This window comes from Phaenicophaeus curvirostris, chromosome 1, assembly GCF_032191515.1.
Source record: "Phaenicophaeus curvirostris isolate KB17595 chromosome 1, BPBGC_Pcur_1.0, whole genome shotgun sequence".
Classification (NCBI taxonomy): Eukaryota; Metazoa; Chordata; class Aves; order Cuculiformes; family Cuculidae; genus Phaenicophaeus; species Phaenicophaeus curvirostris.
In genome coordinates, this window is record NC_091392.1 from 81,568,765 (window position 1) to 81,584,649 (window position 15,885).

General features: G+C 42.3%; 1 protein-coding gene across 3 annotated transcripts in view; it reads right to left on the reverse strand.

The window, feature by feature from the left end:
- Positions 1-11,514, reverse strand: part of ATXN10 (ataxin 10) — a 351,563-nt gene extending 340,049 nt beyond the window's left edge. For 2 of the 3 annotated variants that reach the window (XM_069864404.1, XM_069864403.1), the window contains exons 1-3: positions 11,378-11,514; positions 3,709-3,900; positions 738-820 (exon numbers count right to left, since the gene is read on the reverse strand). In XM_069864404.1, coding sequence (XP_069720505.1) covers positions 738-820; positions 3,709-3,900; positions 11,378-11,508 — 406 coding nt within the window. In that variant the 5' untranslated portion in view covers positions 11,509-11,514. Of the gene's footprint in view, positions 1-737; positions 821-3,708; positions 3,901-6,898; positions 7,090-11,377 lie in introns of those variants that run through there. The other variant, XM_069864405.1, reaches the window with a different exon arrangement.
- Between the last annotated feature and the right edge of the window lie 4,371 nt (positions 11,515-15,885).

The following is a 15,885-nucleotide window of genomic DNA, read 5'->3' on the forward strand; positions in this document are numbered from 1 at the left end:
ACACCCTGTATCAGTCTCCATATGCACACACAGGGAAACACAGATTGTGAGGAGAATTACTGGAAATGCTACAATAGTCAGTGAAATGAGTTTGGTAGAAATTGGTAGCAACAAGTGCCATTAAGGAGGAAGGACACTATAGTCAGATTTTCTATTCATTGCATGAAGAGGGAAGAAAAAACTCATCCATTACAGACATGTGAACACAAATCAGTACATAATTCTTGGGAGATACTACCCTGACTGGCCAGCAAACATAGCACAGAAATGGAAATTAAAAAAACATTTTAAACAAATCACAGCCAAAATTTGTTTCCTGGAATCAGATAAATTATTTCAAGTGTCATCAGAATAAAAAAAGTAGTATTTCTTCATTTCACTGTGTTTGCAGATTGAATAAAAAGACAGCAAACCAGCAGAACATATTTTGAATAGAGGCATTACAGGAACTTTACCTTTTTCCAATTCAAATGTTCGGGTTAGTTTTAAAGAAATTTCATCTTATTTTACCTTTAAAAATTTACAGGAAATTGTTGAGAGAAAATACAATTGAACTAGACTTTGAGTCAAGATTTTTTTCAAGCAGCATAAGAGAAGGCTCTTAAATGCAATTCAAGAAGCAGTTAAGCTTAGTTATGAAAAAAATGCATTAGTAAAGCGACATCATACGACCACAAGACTTACCATGTAAAAAAGTATAGCATAGGCTATATATTTAACAAAATTGACAGCCTTACCAGTCAATACTAATTCTTCTTTGATTTGTATTCCATGTAGCAATTTGATCAAATGGACAGATGTGGAGATGAGACCCAAGTTCCTAATTGAGGAAAAAAAAAAATCACTTGATATAAAATAGACTCAAATAAAGTGAAAAGGCTTCTCAGTAAAGTTAAGAGCAAGTATTTGACATCGTCAGAAACCCTGAAATAAAAAGCACTTTATCCTACTTAACTGTGTCTGTCAGTCAGTAGCCATACTACTATCATGAGACGCAAATGGACACTTTACCTTCAGAGCTAAGTACACTTTCCTCTCTTTTTGCTGTTATTCTAAATCAAATGCTACAAATTACCAGGTTACTCCTCTAATTTAATCAGCTTTTTTTGTGTGAAAACTCGGCTTTTTTTGAAGTTTAAGGTTTTTGGGGAAGTGTCAATTTTAAATACCAACATAGTGACTAGTCATGGCCATCAAACAAACAACAGGGCCAGTTCAAAGGGAAACACGCAAAACTCAGAGGGAAGCAAGGAAGCTCAAATAATCATTTATTGTTTCTCCAGTAAGAAGGAATCATAGGTAGAATCTCAGAACAGCTGGCTCAGAAGAGACCTGCAAAGATCATCCAGTCCAACTTCCCTGCCACGGCTGGGGACATCTTCCACCAGACCAGGTAACTTAAAGCCCCATCCAACCAGAGCCTGAACAATTTGAGACACAGAAAAATATAGTGGTAGTGAAGATAAACCAGTGAAATGAAGCCATTTGGAATCAAAACCACTAAAATAGTTTTACAGCCAAAGATCAGCAGTACTGAAGGTAGACAACATATGTAACAGGATGCACAGGCAACAGGAGTAAAAAACAGAAGTAAAAGAACGGAGCATAAACAGATGACTTTTCAGCTTTTAACTTCTTTGTAATTTAGCAGTCAAGCTTTTTGAGAAGAGATTGGACAAGACAAGAGTGTCTGAAACTTCAGAACACAGTAATATTAACTGTACCAAACCTCCACACGCATGCACGAGTTACATAAAAAATACTGTATCATCACATATGAATGCTGAATGATTATCTTCTGCAGATGTTTGGTAGACAAACATATGCTCTTTCCCAATAGGTTCTAACGCAGAATAGAAGCCAAAGATATATTTATAAATATATAACACACATATGCACACTGATATACATACAATCTATTAAAACCAAAACATTTCCCACTCTCCTTCAGACTCCAAATTTCTTCACAGCTCACAACGAAAAACTGGCCCTGGAAGGAACAAAGCCTCATAGTCCCCAAAAGTTTAAAAACTGTTACACAATCCATGTGTTCACAATCTTTGCATTCTTTCCTAGAAAAAAAAAACAATTTTGATTTTGATCTAACAATTTGTAGTTTGGAATATCTGAGTGTTGCACACTTCAATATCAAAGGCACATAACTTTCTTTCCATTCATACCTTTTGATCATTCAGGACGTTTAGTTCCTAAAGAAGTTATGCATTTGCAGCCATTTAAAATCAACACAAACATATGGCTAGTATACAGTTGGCTCAATGCACCTAGTGCAATATTAAAATGAACCTAATTTGTTAAGCTGCTACAAAGCCAGAACAGTATCCGATGAGTGACTCACTGAGTCCTTCACTGTTACAAACATGGTCAGAACTTTCTATACACACAGGCCGTCCCCTCCCTGCAGTCTAAAGGAACAGAACAATTATTAATACCCAGCCTCCTATGCTAACTGCCTAGTGAGGACAAGTATGCAGCACAGGTTTAACCAGTGCAGGGCACATTTTTGTTCAGAAGGAGGCTGGATATCTGAATTCCATTAGAAAGTTTACTTTTAACCAGGTTGTATTTGTCATGCTGCTGAAAAGGGCAACCCTACCATCTCCCAGCCACGCAATTCTGTTCCCCTTGTTTTCTTAACAGGAGTAACTATGGAGCTACAGCAAGTTACAATAAGGAACCCAGTCTGGCTGAACATCCACCCAGCAAAAATTTATAAACAAACATACACATTTTTTATCGGATCAGTTCCTTGACCCACAATGTGACGGGTGCTAGCATTGACAGACATGAAAAGCTAAGAGCCTTAACTTAAATTTACCTTTTTCTAAAACTAATGTCTTCCATGAAAAGCCCTGCAACTTTTGTGGCACTAGTAAAACTCTACCCCAGCACAGAAGCTATGACTTTGTCCCATATCAAAATTATATTTAGTTTAATAAACCAAATTTGATAAGTCCCAAGAAACCAAATTTTAATATTGTACTCCACAACGACTCCTTATGGTCTAAACAAACTCTTGAGTTTTGGGGCATTGGGTTTTGTTCAGCTGGCTTTGAATTCTTGGCATGGGAGGATGTTTGTCATTGTTTTAGTTCGTTTTTTTCTAAAAAACAGCAGGTAGACTACTGATTTACAATAACTGTATCTGATTCTATCCCAAGCGCCCCCCCACTGTTGCAACAGAAGCAGACAAAAAAAAAAAAAAAAGAAAGGCTAAATAACTTAAGGAGCCAGACTGACCTCTTCATTATCATTAATACCAGTCTACCTGTATACGCATTAGGGTTGATGAGCATAATTCTACAGGATATACTTTGCCATGAGTGCCAGACAGATCTGCGTGCACCTTAAAAAAAACATACTAATCCTGTAACTGATAATTAAAACCATTTATTATTCATTATGTCACAAAAAAATAAACAAACTGAAGAGAAAAAAGGACAGTTCTACAGTCAGACTTCCAAAACACTTATATAGCTTGCATAATTAACACGTACTAAAGACACAAACACTTTGTTCTATCATTCAGCAGCGCCCCAAACTCTGCCTTACAAATAGGACAGCTATTTGTGTTCCTTGCATACTTCATTTCAACTAACACAGCAGTGTAAAATAAGAACCTCTATATAAAACCACACAGACATCAGAATGTTATATTTTTGTATGGATTAAAATGGATCATAACTGTACCTCATGACATGTTGATTCTTGGCACACTCAACACAGGCATTCCTCAGACATCTGAAACACTCTGTTACGAGCAGCAGGCAGGTGTCTAGATCCGCCAATTCATAGGAGTTCTTGTAGGTCTGCTCAATTTCACTTAAGGCGCTCTTCAGGATTTCCAGGAGATTCCGGAATATACTTTCTTCTGCCATTTCTCTGAAAGAAATAAATTGTTAGTGAACAACAAAAAAAAAAGTATCGCTATCAAAAAGCACCACATTACCACAGTTATACTCATTATAAATCTGAAGATGTATACAAGGTCTTAAAAGTAGAAAAAGCAAAATATTGGCACACCATTATCCCACCATCCTTTTCAGAAAGGAGGCTGTGAGGGAGTTGTGTTGCCTTAGCATGCCTACATCTTTCCAACAGCTCCTCTGAATCAAAAAAGCAAACTAACTAAAAGTCTCCTCAACGCATACAGCTGACATGGCACTGCATGTTATTTAAGAATTAGGAATCCATTTACTTAACAAACACAGTTCAGATGTCTAGCACTAGACATTTCAAAAGACGGAGATATCAGAAGCTCCATTATAAAACAGTCTGCCACAAAGATCACCAGAGAGTCATGAAGAACACCTACAGCTGCGCTACCATCATTGTGAGGTGTGTGGATCAAAGCCAAGGGACTAAGTCAATGCTGTCTACTTTAGCAGAGAATTACTCAAAGCCACTTCTTAAGAGTATCAAGACCTAGGAAAATAACACTCCAAAAACCATAAGCACACAGACAAGTACTATACGAATGGATGACAGAGATGATACAGCTGCACCCTGTAGCTTCACTAAACTCCCAGGACCAACATGCACATCTGTAGTTGAGCTGTCACACAGATACATACAATGTTTCCAAGCTACAGCTATTCACACAGTCTCTCCCCTAATTTTATGTTCATAAAGATGAGGGCAACACATCATAAATACAATTTCAATACTAAATGCTGGTGAAAAGAAGCCACATCAATGGCATTACTACAGAAAGCTCAGTAAATTTGCTCATCCCATACTTTCGATTAGACTCAAAAAAAGGGAAATTCATACACAGCTTTCTTGAACCTTAAAACAGACTTACTGTGTACTCAAGATCGAACAGGGAAGTTAGAATCTGAGGCTTAAGACTGAGAAACACCCCTTATGCTATGAACACAACGAAGTGGGATGAAATGGAAACCAATATTAAACCAAGTAAGTTCACAGATAAAACTCATCCTAAAGGAGAACTTAAAAATTTCTTGATCAAACATCAGTGGACGATACAGTATTACCTATGTTCTGCTGCCTCCTCAAATGTCTAAACATATTCACAATTAGAAATTCTACCCACGCTTCATCATAAGAGGTCACGCATCCATAAACAAAGCCATGTACACAAATATCATTAAATCACTACAACATCTGCTATCAGATCTTCAGGAAATATTTATTTTATTCTACAACCTCACAGATTATCAAGATGAACACACTTACATAATCTTCAACTACAGAAAAACAACACCGTAGCATCAGTGAGAATTATCGGTAGGAAGTGGAAAAAAACCAACAACCCTAAGCTACATTTTACAGTGGAGTAATACTGAGGAGGACAATACACCAAAGGGTCAGAGCAAGGACCACAAGCAGACCTGGTCCTCAGTCATAAAGAAAAGAATGGAGCTTATATAGCCAGAAAAAATGTCTGGAATTTGGTTTTGTTTTTAAAATCTAAGAAAAGGTATTCATGGGACCTGAACCCTCCACTTACAAGAGGTAGGGCAGCTCCTGCAGCTTCATCACAGGCATGCATGCCAAAGAAAATTCAGTGACAGATGTATCACAGTACACATGGTAAATCCATCCAGGCACAAGTTTTAAACATCACAAGAGCTATGTGAAGGATAAAGCTCGGGTAAAGGAGTGCCCAGCCAGGCCCTGTCCCAAATACACAAAAGCCTACAGAGTGAAGATGCCATATAGAAACATTAGCTGTATTTTTAAACGCTGAAAATTATTCTAAAATAGGAAATCTCTCAATCCAACTGCAGTTCTCTTTGTATTTATAATCAAACACATAGCCTATGCCCAAGTGTTGGATTATCACAGGGAACTGGTCATTTTCTAACCTAACTTCAAAATACAGAATTCAGTGGTCAGCGCAAGACATGTGCTACTGTACAACATTCAATTATTTGAAATTAGTAAAAAGGAGAAATGAAAAAAGCTACAAGAACTTTTATGCAACTTCTTGTGACTTTGCTGTTAAAAGGACACCTTAAAGTCATTCTGACCCTGGAAAAGTTTCTGCTCTTGTTAAGAGTTATACAGCAGAACAGTAGTTTTAAGGAGAAAATGCATCACAAACATACTGGGGTGCTGTGACAGCTTTTCTCTTAATATTTCATTGAAAGGAAAACAAAAAAAGAAAAGCATAGGTACTTTAGATACTTCCAGTAATATACAGAGATGTAACTCTTGCCTGTCCTAATAGAGCAAATGTGATGTATGCAAGGAAGTGCCTGTCCTCACTGTGAACGTGGAAGTAGAGGTGGATTTTTATATATCAGCAAAGAGACAGACTGCCAAATCTCTCTCTTGCACACTAAACAACAACATGAATGTGCTCGAACCATATGTTTCTGCCCATAACAACTCTTCCCCTAGAGCAGAGAAGAAAATCCTAACCAAAGCAGAAAAAGTTATTCCAAACAAACAAGGAATGACTTAAAGGCCGTTTGGTAAAGCAGGATTCTCTTCAGAGAAAATGTAAATGCAACTCTTGCACTTCAGGACTTATAAAGCACTGCAACTTGAGTGTGCGTGCTACAGAGGAATTTTAATTAAAATCATCCTTCTACACAGAAAAATAAATTCTCAAATCAGTGAGGAGGGCAGGGAGTACTTAGCTAAGATTAAGAAAATAGTCAAGAGGGATTTCAGGTAGTGGTTCCAGAGCAGTGCTTAAAACTGTCTAAAAAAATCCCAGTCTTCTCCCCAGCGGTATGTCCAAGCTTCACATACAGATATAAATAGCAGCTATGAGTATTCAAAATGTATTTCTGAAACGGAAAAAAACAGAAAATATTTTCCTTCCATAACCTTTTCCCTAATCTTTAAATATTAATTTACAAAATTAGCAAGGAGCCTGTTCGGGAGCTTTCAGGCAAAAAAATACCTTCTATTATATACAGGCCTTGACAGTTGCTCAGAACTACCCTGTGGATATTCCAAAACCTTCTCTTTCCTATGTTTTGTTGGTTAAGACAAGAATGTTGACAATTTGCTGCTGCCACCTGTCCCAGCACCAAGTATTCTGCAGAAATACAAGAGGAAGCAGAAGTGAAGAGTGCAACAGCCCAGCCCTCAGACAAGGAAGACCGGCACTATTTCTTAAGTCAAAACAAAGAGTCAGTATTCACGTCTCCATGCCAAAAGAAAGACTACTGTCACTCCTTAGATCTAAATGCTTGATTGTTACAAACAGAAACTGTACAAAAGAACATTCTACTAAACACAACAGTTAAACGTATCAATGCAAGCCTGTTCAAAAGACTAGAGCTCCAAAAATCATTAAACCAGTCAGAAACTACGAGAACATCACAGAAGTCTGCAACTCCATATCACCACTCTTATGTTTTGGGTACCTATACCATTCCATTCCTGTCAGTAAAGGCCCTAAAAAGTACTTTAGTATTTATATTCACAAGTTTCCTGCTAATAAAACTATTTTCTTCCTTTTGTAGGCTAATAATGGAAGCATAAAGAAATCAGGTCATCCACTCAAAAGCATTCAAAAGTCTTAAGTCAAGCACACAGCTGAATTCAAGTCTACTAAATTCCACACCACAGTCTTGTAGTTGGGGCATTATTTTCCTCATCTTATTTGCTTCTTAATTTCAGACTACTAGAACTCATATTTTTAAATTATTTTGCTTCCACATGGACTGAACAATCAGGTAATTACAAGAGAATTGTCACTAAATATCACAACTTTAACTACCAAACATGCATTGGGTTGTGTCTTCTGGTTGAACAGTGAATTTATTGCCAAAGTTGCTCTCAGAACCATTAGGTCACATCCTACAGGATGCAAGCTAACACTACATCATTGTCCTTCTGGAAGGGCAGCTATAGTGTTTCTCTTTCCCACCCACTCGTGCCCACAGAAGTTAGCTATTCTGCAGAGTACCTGCTCCTGTGTCAAACACAGTGGCAGAGGTTTCAGGGAGGAAGGCAAGTAAGAAGCAGGGAAAACTTCAGCACGTAAGCACAAAATTTGCACAGCTCCTCCTCTCTTCCTACAGAAATGGAGATTAACACCAGAAGGTCTCTAGTACACACACAAAGATCACAAGAGATTATTTGTAAGTACATCTTATTCCCACCCTTTGACTTTGAAATGTGGATTTAATAACACAGTATAATTTAATAACATAACTTAATAACATAAATAGGATTGGGATTTAAAAAACAAACAAAACAACAAGCAACCACCACCACAATTTTATGCTCATCTACAAAGTTTGGTTTCTTCTTTCTCAGGTGTTATAAAATTCAGACAGCTAGTGTTAGGAGAAGTGAGCACACCAGTCTATGCTACCGCCCACCCTCACTGTAAATCCAGTCATACGGCTGAACTTCTGCAAGCTCAACCTTTGCCAAAACTAATGAAATTCTGCAGTGCTGCAGCAGTCACCCAACATTCCTGGAACAGCAACGCTCCATACTGGCCCCCTGCTTTCTTCACTAACCCCACTCTTTCTCTCCATACCTTAAAGCTACCAAGGGTCATACAACCTTCCCTCCGGCCACAGCCTACCCAGCAGCACACCTTCCCCCCTGCTCACCAGGCCCTGCAACCACTACCCCAGCCCCAATGTCTTGCCTGCATGCAAGCACAGAACCTCACGTGGCCTCACACAGGCACATCTCACCCATTTCTGGCCACCCAACAGGGCTCACCGTGGCTTTTTGCCCCACAGCAGCTACTCCCATGGGTACAACCCACCTGAGCAGACCTGACTAGGAGGGCAATTGCTGCACCACCTGCAACGGGGAGACCTGAAGCTTTCCTTCCTGCCCTGAGCCAGCCACAGGCACAGGGACACGAGCGGACTGCCAGCTCCCTGCAGGACCTCATGGGAAAAAAGCAGAGAAAGACAGGTTGATACTGAAAATTATGGTGAATAAAGTCTCTAAGACTCATTTTGGAGGCTTAGAAAGCAAGCATCCTTTAGTCAGTCAGGCCTGGGCAACAGGCAGGAGTGATCTCCATCAATCATTTCCAGCCAGACCAGAGCAGGCTACAGAATATATTTCCTGCTTACACATGTAAGTATAAATTCTCCCAGAAATCTTTCAGGTGTATTCTATTACTTTCCAAGGACTTATTTTAATGTTATTATTAAGTTCACAACAGTCAAAACTCTTGCTAGTTCGGAGCTTTGGAGCCAGCTCTCTGCCTGAGTCTACATTTGAGATACAGAAACACTGCAAACAGGTGATTACAGAAGGATAGACATCTGTTCAGCACAAATCACACTGAACACAAGATGTTATTGTCTCCAAAGAATGAGCAGTGTCTGGAAAACACACTGCTTGAAAGAAAACATGTTGTCAGAAGAACATTCTGTCAAAAAATGCAGTTATTAGAATAAACTTAACTCTACTTTAGCTTAAATAGAAATACTCCCCTTTTTGTAACAGTAATCTTGTATCACTATCTCCAGCTCTGTTTGACCTTGCATTTGAGACAGGGACAGACTGCAAACACAAGTGATTACAGAAGACATACCTCTCCAGCACAGATCATACTTCAAGCAAGACATTATAGTTTCTGAAGAATGAATAGAGTCCAGAAAAACACTGCTTGAAAGAAAACATGCTATCCAAGGGACACTGACTAACTTTAAAGAAAATATGATGATTTAGATGAAAAGTAACTCTTACTTTAGCCTAAATAAAAAATATTCCCCTTTTAGTAATAGTAACTACTTCTTGCATCTGTGTGAGGTATGATCTTTGCTGAACAGATGTGTCTTCTCCTATAATCACCTCTGTCTGGAGGCTTTCCCCATCTCAAATGCAAGGTCAAGCAGAGAACTGGCTCCAAAGCTCCAAATTGGCAAGAGTTTTGCTCCTGGAGTTGGAGCCACCTCCAGATTTGCAAGAGCTTTGACTGCTGTGAATTTCATAATCACATTAAAATTAGTTCTTGGAAAGGAATAGAATATGCATAAGATTCCCAGAAAAATTTATACACATGGATGTAAACAAGAAATACATTATGTAACAGGTCATCTCACTGCACAAGACTGATGGGAGATCACGCTCTCATGTTGCCCATGCCTGACTAATGCACGCTTCCTTTCTAAAACTCCAAAGTCAGTCTCAAAGAACTCTGTTTGCCGACATTTTTGGTATCAACACAAGAAGTTATCATCTCCAAAGAATGAGCAGTGCCTGAAAAAACATTGTTTTAAAGAAATCAAGCTATCAGGGGGACCATTTTGTATAACTTTCAAAGAACTCAGTTAATTAGGAGAAACTTTACTTTAGCTTAAACAAGAAATATCCCCCTTTTTGTAACAGCAGCTGCTTCCTGTACCAATGCCACTGCTTACCCACAGGATGCACACGAACCATAGAATCATACAATCACCAGATTGGAAAAGACCCAACAGATCATCAAGTCCAACCATTCCTATCAATCACTAAACCATGCCCCTCAGCACCTCAGCCACCCATCCCTTAAAAGCCTCCAGGGAAGGTGACACAATCACCTCCCTGGGTAGCCTGTGCCAGTGCCCAATGACCCTTTCCATGAAAATTTTTTCCTAATGTCCAGCCTAAAACTCCCCTGGAGGAGCTTGAGGCCATTCCCCCTTGTCCTGTCCCCTGTCACTTGGGAGATGAGGCCAGCACCCTCCTCTCCACAACCTCCTTTCAGGTAGTTGTAGAGAGCAACGAGGTCTCCCCTCAGCCTCCTCTTCTCCAGGCTAAACAACCCCAGCTCTCTCAGCCGCTCCTTCTAAGGCCCGTTCTCCAGCCCCCTCACCAGCTTCCTCTCCTCTGGACACACGCCAGAGCCTCAACATCCTCCTTGTAGTGAGGGGCCCAGAACTGAACACAGGATTCGAGGAGCGGTCTCACCAGTGCCAAGTACAGAGGGAGAATAACCTCCCTGGACCCGCTGGTCACACCGTTTCTGATACAAGCCAAGATGCCATTGGCCTTCTTGGCCACCTGGGCACACTGCTGGCTCGTGTTCAGTCGCTGCCAACCAACACCCCCAGGTGCTTCTCCTATCGTCCAGGCAGCTTTCCAGCCAGACCTCTCCTAGTCTGTAGCACTGTACAAAGCCCCTGAGAAGAGAGAGGTGGGGATTTCACAGCAGGGACCAGGGACACCGGGCACCTCTGCTCCCCTGGGGGCACAGAAAACCCCGTGTAGTAGCTGAGAGGGCAGCAGCGAGCCCTGCAAACACACAGAGCACAGCGACATCCCCTGCGCCAGCCCACGTGGTCACCTAGACACTGGACCACGTGACCACCCCAACGGGCCCCCCCCCCCCCCCCAGCCCACGTGGCCAGCCATGCCCGGCCTCCCCACCCGATCCCTCCAGCCCACGTGGCCGCGAGCGGCCACGCTCTACCTGGCCTGCGCCTCCCGGAACAGGCCCGCCAGCTCCTTTACTCCCTCCCGGCGCTCCCCTGCAGCGCCCGCCATGGCGCCCTCCAGCTGCGCCGCCGCCGCGGGCAGCGCTCCCGCTCCCGACGCCGCCATCGCCGGCCCCGCCCCCTCTTCCCCCGTCCGCCGCGTGCAAATGGCGGCCGCGCGCCGGCGCGGGGCCTCGCGGGAAAATGGCGGCGGCGGGCCCGCTGCGGGTAGTAAACCGCGCTCACCCTGGGAGTGCTACGAGCAGTGGTAGCTGTTACGAAAAGTGGAATAGTTTTTATTAAAGCTAGAGCAGAGTTAAGTTTTATCCAGGCATTTGTGTTCCTTGAAAGTTAGACAGACTGTCCCTCTGAGAGCATGTTTTCTTTCAGACAGGGTTTTTCCAGACACTGTTATTTCCTCTGAATTGTGTTCAGTATGATCTGTGCTGAACAGACGTGTCATGGTCTATAACCAGTGCTGTTTGCAGTCTCCCCCCATCTCAAATGCAAGGTCAGGCAGACCTGGAGACACAGACACAAAATTACCGTAACAAAAAAAAAAAATTAATATTTAGATTTAAGCTAAAACAAGTAAAGTAACTTCGATATGAGCTGGCGATGTGCATTTGCAGCCCAGAAGGCCAAGCGTATTCAGGGCTGCATCAAAAGAAGCATGGCCAGCAGGTCGAAGGGGGTGATTCTACCACTCTGCTTCTCCCTTGTGAGACCCCTCTTGGAGTATTGTGTCCAGTTCTGGAATCCTCAATATAAGAAGGATATGGAACTCTTGAAATGGGTCCAGAGGAGGACTACAAGGATGCTCAGAGGGCTGGAGCACCTCCCATATGAGGACAGGCTGAGAGAGTTGGGGCTGTTTAGCCTGAAGAAGAGAAGGCTCAGAGGAGACCTTATAGTGACCTTCAAGTACTGAAAAAGGCTCCATGAAAGCTGGGGAGGGACTGTTTACAAAGGCTTGTAGTGATAGGATGAAGAGTAATGGGTATAAGCTGGAGGGGGGTATAAACTGGAGAGTGGTCTCACCAGTGCCAAGTACAGAAAGAGAATAACCTCCCTGGACCTGCTGGTCACACCGTTTCTGATACAAGCCAAGATGCCATTGGCCTTCTTGGCCACCTGGGCACACTGCTGACTCAGGTTCAGTCGGCTGTCAGCCAACACCCCCAGGTCTTTCTCCTCCAGGCAGCTTTCTAGACAGACTTCTCCTGGTCTGTAGCACCGCACAGGGTTGTTCTGCCCAAGTGCAGGACCCGGCATTTGACCTTGTTAAACCGCATCCCATGGGTCTCAGCCCAGTGGTCCAGCCTGTTCAGATCCCTTTCCAGAGCCTCCCTACCCTCCAGCAGATCCACGCTTCCACCCAGCTTAGTGTCATCCGCAAACTTGCTAAGGGTGCACTCAATGCCTTCATCCAGGTCACTGATAAAGACATGGAACAGGGCTGGACCCAGCACTGAGCCCTGGGGAACCCCACTTGTAACTGGCCTCCAGCTGGATTTCGCACCATTTACCACCACTCTCTGGGCCCGGCCATCCAACCAGTTTTCCACCCAGGAGAGTGTCCGCTTGTCCAGTCCAGAGGCTGACAGTTTCCGAAGCAGAATGCTGTGAGCAACTGTGTCAAAGGCTTTGCTGAAGTCCAGGAAGACCACATCCACAGCTTTTCGCTCATCCAGTAGTCGAGTCACTTTATCATAGAAGGCAATCAGGTTTGTTTGGCAAGACCTGCCTTTCGTGAACCCATGTTAACTGGGCCTGATCACCTGGTTCTCTTGCATGTGCTTCATGATAGCACTCAAGATCACCTGTTCCATGACTTTCCCCAGCACTGAGGTCAGACTGACAGGCCTGTAGTTCCCTGGGTCCTCCCTGCGACCCTTCTTGTAGATGGGCACAACATCAGCCAGCCTCCAGTCCAGTGGGACAGTCTTCCAGGACTGTTGGAAGATGATGGAAAGGGCTTTGGTAAGCCCACCTGCCAGCTCCTTTAATACCCTTGGGTGGATCCCATCCGGCCCCATAGACTTGTGGGTGTTGAGCTGGCATAAGGGACTGTTACCATTGAACTGCTTTGGCTCAACATCGCTGCCAGCCCCGCCACGGCAAGCAAGGCTCTGACCACCTCCTCTTGGATCATGGGAGCCTCATTCTGCTCCTCTAACTCCTGGGTTTGTACACAGAGGGAACAACTTACTTTACAATTAAAGACTGAGACAAAGAAGGCATTAAGTACCTCAGCCTTTTCCTCAATCCCTGTCACTTGTTCCTTCTGCGTCCACTAGGGACTGTATATTCTGCCTAGTCCTCCTTTTATTGTTAATATATTTATAGAAAGATTTTTTATTGTCTTTCACAGACTTAGCCAATCTGATTTCTAGTTGGGCCTTAGCCCTCCTGATTTTTTCCCTGCACGATCTCACTTCCCTCCTGTAGTCCACCCAAGACGCCTGTTCCTTCTTGCAAAGCTCATAGACATTTGTCTTCTTTTTGATATCTCTCAAGATCTCCCTGCTCAACCAAGCTGATTTCCCCCCCCCCCAGCTCTTTTTCCAGAACATGGGGATGGCTTTCTCCTGAGCTGCTAGGATTTCCTTTTTGAAGAGCGCCCAGCCCTCATGGGCTCCCTTGCCCTTAAGGACTGTCTCCCATGGGACTTTGCCAACCAGCCTTCTGAACAATCCAAAGTCTGCCCTCTGGAATTTTAATGCAACTGTCCTGCTAGCCACCCTCTTCACCTCACCTAGAACTGAAAACCCTATCATCTCGTGATTGCTTTGTCCCAGGAACAGTTAGCTTAGTTGGAACTAAGCTAACTTTAATTAAGGTAGTTGAAGGAATCTGGAAGCAATACCTGCAACAGAAAGTGTGTGGCGGGAAACCTCACTGGTGACTCATTTCTTCCCACTCACACCTCCCTCCTTGTTTCCCTGCATCCCCTGAGGCCACATAAGTGGTGCCTGGCCCTGTGGGGAACAGAGTGGACGTCTCTCCTATCCCCTACACACCTCAAGGATGTATCCTTCTTCTAGAAATAAACTCCCTTGTCTTGGGGTACTGGTGGGGCAGGTTTTTTGTTAAGTCCACTGTCAAACTCCTTTGTCTACCAGTAAGTGCTATTTTAAGGACTTCTCCTGGTAATTATTGTGTATTACTTAATGCACAAACAAGCAGCTCTTCACAGCAAAGCCAAATTGGTTAGAATAACAAGTAGAAATTAAGTAGGTAAAAGATGCCTTCACAATCATGCTAGTTCTTCCTTTTAGCAGTTCCTATCACTTTTAAGAATTGCCTGTTTGTGACTAAAGAGTAATTTGTTTCAACTGCAGTGAAACTCAAGGCTAAGAACAGTCAGGCATCAGAAGTGCCATGGCTGCAGCTGAGTATGTTAAGCCTTGCAGTGATGGCTCCAGGGAAGATGCAGCTACTGCATGTAGCAACATTGTTCTGCACATTTTTCCTGACCACTGGTTCAGTATGTTGGGGCAACCAGCCAATCACAGCTTCAGTGAAGGGAGCAGTAGAGTGCACATGTGCTTTCTGAAAATTACCTACAAATAATGTAGTTATGTAAAATTATCTGCAAATAATGTAATTGTGGATCTATCATTTTGTCCTACTCTGTTTTGGAGGGGACACTATGTGCCAAGCTGTCTGATCTTATTACATTTTCATCCATCTTTTACTTGCCTTTTGTCTGTCTTTTCTCAAACACAAATCTTGTAAGCAAAAATGTCGTGTTTATCCCTCATAAACATTTCTCTTTAGGGATTTTTTTGAGTGACATCTAATAATCTAAGGCAACAGTTCTCCAGCTGTTACTCCATTAAGTGCAGAGATTTTTCGTGTAGTGTACAAAATATTACAGATCAAATAGCTGAAAATACAGACTAGACCATAGATGTCTAAGATGTAAGGATGGGGATGCATTAGTTCTGTATTGCAAGCTAGTATATTGTTAAGGCTTCAACTTTATCCCTGCTGACACAAAGGAAGACAAAAGTAACTTATGCTTACCATGGGGTGACATTAGATAGCACATGGCAGGTCCATTTATAAATATATTCTTTTTAAGAACACTTGGAAAACAATGCAGTCTGGCATTTTCTGGCAGTATTAAGAGTCCTGATCTTGGTGATATCTTCTTCCAACAATTTTCAAAGGTTATTTTTATCCTGTTTAGATTTGCTACCTTTTTCATCAAATGCCTCTTGAATTGGTCTTACTGATTATTATTTGTGGGTCCTTGTGAAAAATAGTTTTGTCTATGAATATGATCTTCGTTTGAAATTTTTTTCTGCCTTAAGCAGCCACAACAGTTTTGGGTTTCCTCGTTTTAGTCTTTCCATGCTTTCATTCATTCTCAGCAAGATACTCAAAACCACCTTGATTACAAGGTTATGCGATACTTTGGGACAGGCTTCTTGTAAAGGAGTTTTGCAGGGTGTTAGGGGTATCAATTATAGAATTTAGTAATTTTCACTGGATT